Source organism: Oryzias melastigma, linkage group LG5, assembly GCF_002922805.2.
Source record: "Oryzias melastigma strain HK-1 linkage group LG5, ASM292280v2, whole genome shotgun sequence".
Taxonomy (NCBI): domain Eukaryota; kingdom Metazoa; phylum Chordata; class Actinopteri; order Beloniformes; family Adrianichthyidae; genus Oryzias; species Oryzias melastigma.
The window spans coordinates 23359227-23366284 of record NC_050516.1 but is presented as its reverse complement, the minus strand read 5'-3'; the positions used below and the strand labels follow the sequence as shown (position 1 = coordinate 23366284).

Here is a 7058-nt window from a genome sequence, read left to right as displayed (position 1 = left end):
CTCTAGAGGAGATCTACATGGAGGAATGGACCAACATACCAGCATCAGTTTGTGAAGGCTTGACTGCGGTCATTCCTAATAAAGTTAATATATCAAAGTATTAAGTTAAACTTTTGTTATTGATCAAATACTTATTTCCCACCTAATAAATTCTTTAAAAATCAGACAATGTGATTTTCTGGATTTTTTCCGTAATTTTGTTTCTCATAGTCGAGGTATTGATGAAAATGTTAGGCCTCTCTCATATTTTTAAGTGCACAATTGTTGGTGACTTAATACTTTTTTGCCCGACTGTAACTCCTGAACCTGCTAGCATGTTGTTATGTCTGTGCAGCGTTTAATGAGGTGGAGTTTGTGTTCTCAGGTGACCTGCGTCACATCACTAAGCTGAAGCCTTGGGGTCTGTTCGACGTCCTGGTAGAGAAGTACGAGTGGTCCAAAGAGGAGGCCCACTCTTTCAGCAGCTTCCTGGGGCCCATGCTGGATCTCGTGCCTGAACGGAGGGCCACTGCCGCGCAGTGTCTCTCTCACCCGTGGCTGGCGTCCTAAATCCGACACGCTGAGGAGGGAGAAGTTCAGTCTAGATTACCTGCAGTAAGGGAATACCTTCATGCCACCTGAGCCTCGTGGGGCCTCCTCCATGTTGCCCAGCCTTCTCCACACTCATCCAAACACGGGGACTGCTGCTCATCCTCTTCACCGGCAGCACTTGAACTTTTCAACTTGGCTTTCTTTCCTTCTGACTGCAGCGCTCTCTGTTACGCCATGATCTCATTTTTATTTAAATAAATCCCCCTTTTCTACAAGATGGAGTGCCAATTAAATAATCGTATCAAACACAGAAGTGTTTCTCCAGGCTTCAGTGTGTCTGCTTCAGTTTGAGTAAAGCGCTAAATAATGTTAATAAAAAAAGAAACTAGAAGAACTGACAAGAAAATTGAAATTAAAAAAAAAAATGGTGCACCAGAATCTCATACTTAAGAGCCATAAATGTATTCCAGAAAAGTGTTAAGTTTGTGTAAATGCTTCATTTTCTCAGAAAAGTGGTACGACGAGACGCTCTGGAGTCAACATGAACGCCGTTTTCTACGCCGAGTGAACAGAACCAAAGAGTCGGACTTACTCACTGCAGAGAACGCTCACCAGGAAGAACCAAAGGGCTTCAGAAACCAGTTCTTCCATGTTCCTCAGAATCCAGATTTTTGTTTCTCCTTCAGAAAAGCTCAAAGCCCAGCGGAGGAAATGCGTGCACACGTTGGAATCACTTGAACGCCACCATGGAGCTCATGCTTTGTTTTTTCTACTGGTGTATGTCTTCCTCCTTCTGTCTGTCATTAATAAAGAAGAAACTTTTTTTTCAAAATTATTTTTGCCCTTTGAGCTTTTATTGTCTTACTGAAGTTGCGCCCTGCAGAGTTAGTATCTTGTAAAGGTTTTTTATATCCAGTCAAGAGTCTCAGTTCTTGTTTGAGGATTCTTTATCCATTCTTCTTTACAAAAGTCCTCCAGTTCTTCTAGACTTGTGGGATGTCTGTTACACTCGGCTCTTTTCAGGTCTATCCATAGATCTGTAATGATGTTGAGGTCATGTGACCTGCAAAATCTTCAGTTAATACCTCTAAATGTAACCGTAGATTTAGAGGTGTGTTTAGGATCATTCTCCTTTTGTAGAAGCCATCCTCTTAAAACTTTACATCAAGTTTTTATTTATTTTTTATTGTCCAAATTTAGCACATACAAAGGATCATCACTCCAAGTAATGAACCTATACTGAGAATTACAGAATAATGAATTTGAACTTACCAGGAAGTAACAAAAGAGAGAGAAAAGAAAGGAAACATTAAAATGAAGAAGTCAAACAGGTCCAGGCTTCGACTGTCCTAACAGCTTTTGTTTTGGTACAGGATTCAATATTTTTAATATACAAACCATTTCTTTGTGAAAAACATAAAACTCTGTTTTTTGTTAGAATACTTAGATTTACGTATATAATATTTAGCCATAATTATCAATAAATTAAGCAGATATATTTTTTAACCTTTTCTTGCATAAAATAATCAAAAATAACGTGTTCTTAAAATAACATCATTTGAACATAGGTGTGTTGCTATAAAGCATATAAAGTCTTTCCAGAAAGTGAGTGTACAATACCAGAAAACATGAGGCACAGTTTCAGGCGGCACATGGCAAAAAGAAGAGTTAAAATCAATCTTTTTTAAACTTGGTAAAAAGCGCCACATGTGGTGACATTTATGAATCATTTTTATGGAGACTTCCTTGATCTTATTAGAAATAAAATGTTTATGGGCCAATGTCCAAACTTTATCCACTGAATCTTACGGTATAACCAAATGTATTCCAATAGGAGATAATGTGGAGTTTAGTGATAATCTAGTTTAGAAATAGTGAACGAATCGAGTTAGTGTCCAACATTCGTTAAAATTTAGTGGAATCAATTCTTCCTTCTACTGATGAAATGTTCCCTGTAATACAAGCCCGAATCATGATTCCTCCATCTCCATGCTTAACAGTTGGACAGAGGTTGTTTTTCATTAAACTCTGGACCATTTCTTCTCCAAATGGACCTTTGCTCACTGAGGCCAAAAAGTTCCATTTGAACTGGTCGGTCCACAGAACTTGCTTCCAAAATGCATCAAGCTTGTTTCTATGTTCATTTATGAACTTCAAACGTTGAGTTTTGTGGTGAGGAAGTAGAAGAGGTTATCTTCTGATGACTCTTCCATATCGAGTTTCTCCTGACAGTAGAAGAGAGCAGCACAACTCCAGAGTCTGCAGGTCTTTCTGGAGGATCCTGCAGTCAAAAGTGGATCTGGACTTGCTTTTAGCTTCCACTTCCTGTTGACCACGTGTTAAAGTCAAGGCCCGGGGGCCGGATTCGGCCCTCCAGATCATCTTATTTTATTGTTGTTATCTTGTACTTATTTTTAACTTGTATAATTTTGACAAAATATATTTTTACGGACAGTAAAATGTTGAAAGTTATTTGAGGTTGACCATGAAATAATACCTTTCTATGATGACTTCAATGAACAGACTTCAGGGAAACAAGAGAGTAACGTGATAAAAAAATAAATAAAATGATAAAATGTCTGCAATTAATTCATTAATCGCAATAATTTGACAGCTCTAGTTATGTTGTTACAGAAAGTAAACTCTGGATTTAATAGAGTGAAATTTTATTGGAATTCAGTACAAATAATTTAAATTCACAGGAATATATAAAAGCTATGAGGATTGTTACACTAAAAAGAAAAAATCTTGGGAACTCCTCTGAAACTTTGATGGAGGAGTGGGTTCTTCTGGAAGCTGAACGCGGACCAACAGCAGGAGGATGATGGACCGCTGTCAGGGGTTATGCATTATCTGAACCAAGACAAAAATGAAGTCACTGAATCAAAAACTACACAAATACTTCACTTTTGCAAGTCATTCTCTTTAATTACCTCAATCTAAATGTTTAAATTGTCCCTCCTCTAACCATTTCCATCCACTTTTCTCTGTTTTCATTCATTCGTGTCCACACTCTGACAGTCTCCTACCTTTTTCCTCCACCTGGAAGTCCTCAGGCAGCAGCTTGTCCTGCCGGCTGCCCAGGCTGAAGGCGACGAAGGAGAGGATGAGCGAGTCCATGATGCTGATGATGGCCAGGATGTAGGCCCAGCGCACGGTGCAGTTTCCCAGAGTGTATTTGTCGGTCCGCTGGCCGCACATGCGCTTCACCTCGTCAGAGTCCCAACCGTCAGGATAGATCATGCAGCCGATCACCATGCAGGTACCTGAGAGGCAACAGGTGCACATGCATGTCAACTGCTGGCTTCTGCAGAATCTTCCTGTCCGTCTTTAAGATACAAATTATCCTGAGGCTGATTCGAATGAACCATACTTTAAATTCTATTTATGGTTGAAGAAATTCTACTTTATTTGATTTATCTCAACTTAAAAAATGATTTTCATCCTTTGGTCCAATTAAAGAAATTGTTGTTTTTTTTAAGTTAATCTGGACTGCTTAAATCATTAACGAATTAACTTTTTCAAAACTTCTACTGTCCTCCTCCAGCGGGATCAGGTGTAACCCAACACTCACACAGGTCTCACTTTCACTGGATCACTTTCACCCTCAACAGTTTATATCTTTTCACCGTTTCAGTTGGTCATCAAGATAATTGTATTTGTTTTAATTCAGAAAAACTTTATTTTTTATTTCATTACATGTTTTATTCACTTTTTAGCCGATTATTTTCAAATTGTCCTTTTAAATTCTGGTTTCATATTCAGCCCAAACAGAAGACACCTTTCTCTTTTAGAATAACTTGCATCAGAGGAACGATCATCTCATCGGGTGTTCTCACAATCTAAAGAACAACCTTCTTGAAGTCCCTTCACAGCCGTACGGGAGGCCTTTCCAGGTAGGTATTATGTAACAAACCATCATTACAGACTCGTCCTTTCACTTGCAGCTCCATCTGTTCACGAGCTGCTTCAAGTTTCACAGACTCTCCTTTCACTCCTGTGATCTCAGTCTTCAGCCTTTCATGCATCTTTCAGGCTCCAAACTTTAATGTGACTGTACGGAGCTCTGGAGGTGACATTAAAGAGATAACACATTGTTCCCTGCAAATTAAAAAACATTGTGGCCACAGTCTAATATTTTGTATGCAAAAGAGGGTAATTTAGGGTTTTTAGTTCAAAATACTAAACATGCTCACAAAATACAAAATTTTAACCATAAAATACTATTTTTTTGGCACAAAATATTAATTTATGCCCTTGAAATACTAAATTGTACTCCCAGAAGGCTAATTTGAGGCCATGAAAAAACTTTGGGCACATGAAATCGCTAAAATGCTCATTTGTCTCCATGAAATGATCATTTTTGGCCCAAAAAAATGAATTAATTATTAATTTGTGCCCACAAAATACAGATTCTTCCACACAACATACTAATTCATGCACAGAGAATTCTAATGTGTGCAAACAAAATACTAATTTGTGTGCAAAAAAAATCCCTTGAAATATTAATTGGTGTGCACAAAATACAATTTTTTGACCTTGAAATACTAATTTGTACACGAAATGCTAATATGTGGTCATAAAAAATTAATTTGTGCACATAAAATTCCTAACCAGTTACCATGAAATACTAATCTGCCTGCACAAAAGGATTTTGGTAAAAAACAAAAAAACAAAAAAAAACTAATTTTTGCATAAGAAAAGTTAGTTTTGTGCCCAAGAAATCCTGATTTTTTTTTATTATTATTATTAATGTGTGCCCACAAAATACAGATTCTTCCACACAACATACTAATTTGTGCACACAAAATACTGATTTATCTGTACAAAATACTAATTGGTATGGAAAAAAATCCAAAATGTTGCCCTTGAAGTACTCATTTGTGCCCAATAAATTCTAATTTGTGGTGACAAAATGCCAGTTTGTGCGCACAGTGGCCACAAATGATTAATTTGAGAGAATACTTTTTAATGTCATTTCCAGGGTTCCATATATCAGTTTTACTTTTCCGTGTCGTGTTTTAAGTTGATTAGTATGAAATTGTCTTCTTATTTCTGTTTTCTTTGTTGTGAAGTTGTCTAACTCATGAATCTGGATAGAAGACGCGCAGCTTCGTCACAACATTTCTGCTGCAGGTTTGATGATTTATCGGCTGCAGGAATATTTTAGATCTTATTTACATTTTATTTGTCATAAAAGTGCTTTCCAATGGAAAATGAAAGTTAACTTGGAGCCGGGCTAAACTGGTTTGCGCACACATCGAAGCCAGCTTGTGTCCGCGCGCGGACTCACAGGAGGCCAGCTGCATCCAGGCGCAGATCTTGTAGACGCTCCCCGCGTTGCAGAAGAAGAAGAGGCTGAAGCAGACGATGCTGCCCACGATCAGCAGCATGGAGATGCCCACGAAGAACATGGCCGTCTTGAAGGCTCCGGACGGGATGGAGCCGAAGTCCAGCGCGCTCCCTTTGCAGGTGAGCTCCGAGGTGAGCGCGTTCCCGATGCAGTAGTGGAAGAGGCCGAAGTAGCCGGCCTGCGGGGTGTGCACGCTGTCCCCGATCCAGTAGGGCTGGATGAACACGACCATGATGATCACGGCGAAGGTGATGGTGAACACCGTCCACATGACGCCCACGGCTCGCGCGTTACGCACGTAGTTGGTGTGGTAGATTTTGGCCGCCTCCTGAGCGGGCAGCATGGTGGAGGGGGGGCGAGCTGTCCACACAGAGAATTTGAAGAAAACAGCTTCAAATGTTGTTTCTCTTCAAGATTAAACGATTTGGAAACTCCTGCTCCTGCAGGGCGCAATTCAATCCCAAAATCCGGCTGGAAACGCACGCGTAATTTCTCCTCCAGAGACCGAAAACGTCCTAAAAAGTCACGGAACCGGTCCTCACAGCAGAACCTGGGGCTTTCCTCTCCATGTGGAGGTGTCGGGAGTCTCTTTTTGTCCTCCGTGGGGGAGGCGGAGGCCCTCGGACGATGAATGATTCATGCGTAAAAGATCCCTTTTATCCGGACTGTTGTGCATCAGTTAAGGTCTTTTTTTTCTTCTTTTCAACGTAATAGATTGACTTTAAATTACTCATATTTAATAGCTTCAATCTTCAATTTCAGTTTCTTCTTTAATTTCAAATTTTATTTATTTATTTCCTAATATTCTGATTTAAGCTTAAAAAACTTTTTTTAACTCTGTTTAGCAGTTGAATCCTGTTGAGAAATGCTTAACAAAAAAAGTATTTAATCTAAATGTCACTTTAGTGATCTAATGAGGTCACGTGATTCATTTGGGAACTGGGAGGTTAACTAATTTCAGTCAAAGTTTATTTGTTACCTCCGATCTGTCTGCTCAGTGTGTTTTGTTTCATCACCATCCAACATTTTATCAACTAAAACATTAAATTAGTCATTTATACATATCTATTAGATTACTATATATACAAAATTATATTCCTAATTACTGTGAAAATTATTTACCAGTTCTCATCATGGAGCAGAACTTTTGAAAAAAAAGACGTGTTGTTTTAAT

The 7058-nt window shown here is 38.9% G+C and overlaps 2 protein-coding genes across 3 annotated transcripts in view; one reads left to right on the top strand and one right to left on the bottom strand.

Moving 5' to 3' along the window:
* srpk1b (SRSF protein kinase 1b) overlaps positions 1-1366 on the top strand; it is a 26273-nt gene extending 24907 nt beyond the window's left edge. For both annotated transcript variants that reach the window (XM_024262063.2, XM_024262064.2), the window contains one exon: positions 365-1366. In XM_024262063.2, coding sequence (XP_024117831.1) covers positions 365-549 — 185 coding nt within the window. In that variant the 3' untranslated portion in view covers positions 550-1366. The remainder of the gene's footprint in view (positions 1-364) is intronic.
* Positions 1367-1469: 103 nt separating this feature from the next.
* On the bottom strand, positions 1470-6958 carry lhfpl5a (LHFPL tetraspan subfamily member 5a). Its single transcript, XM_024262065.2, has 3 exons — positions 5825-6958; positions 3561-3797; positions 1470-3384 (listed from the first exon to the last, which is right to left on the bottom strand). Exons 1-3 carry the CDS (start codon positions 6225-6227, stop codon positions 3374-3376), a joined length of 651 nt encoding a protein of 216 aa, XP_024117833.1. The 5' UTR covers positions 6228-6958; the 3' UTR covers positions 1470-3373.
* Between the last annotated feature and the right edge of the window lie 100 nt (positions 6959-7058).

Bases quoted from the DNA above. Each gene is read 5' to 3' on its own strand.
- lhfpl5a (XM_024262065.2), bottom strand. From the start codon at position 6,227: ATGCTGCCCGCTCAGGAGGCGGCCAAAATCTACCACACCAACTACGTG. The intron at 3,798-5,824 runs GTGAGTCCGCGC...GTTGCCTCTCAG, and splicing joins CTGGATGCAGCTGGCCTCCT to GTACCTGCATGGTGATCGGC.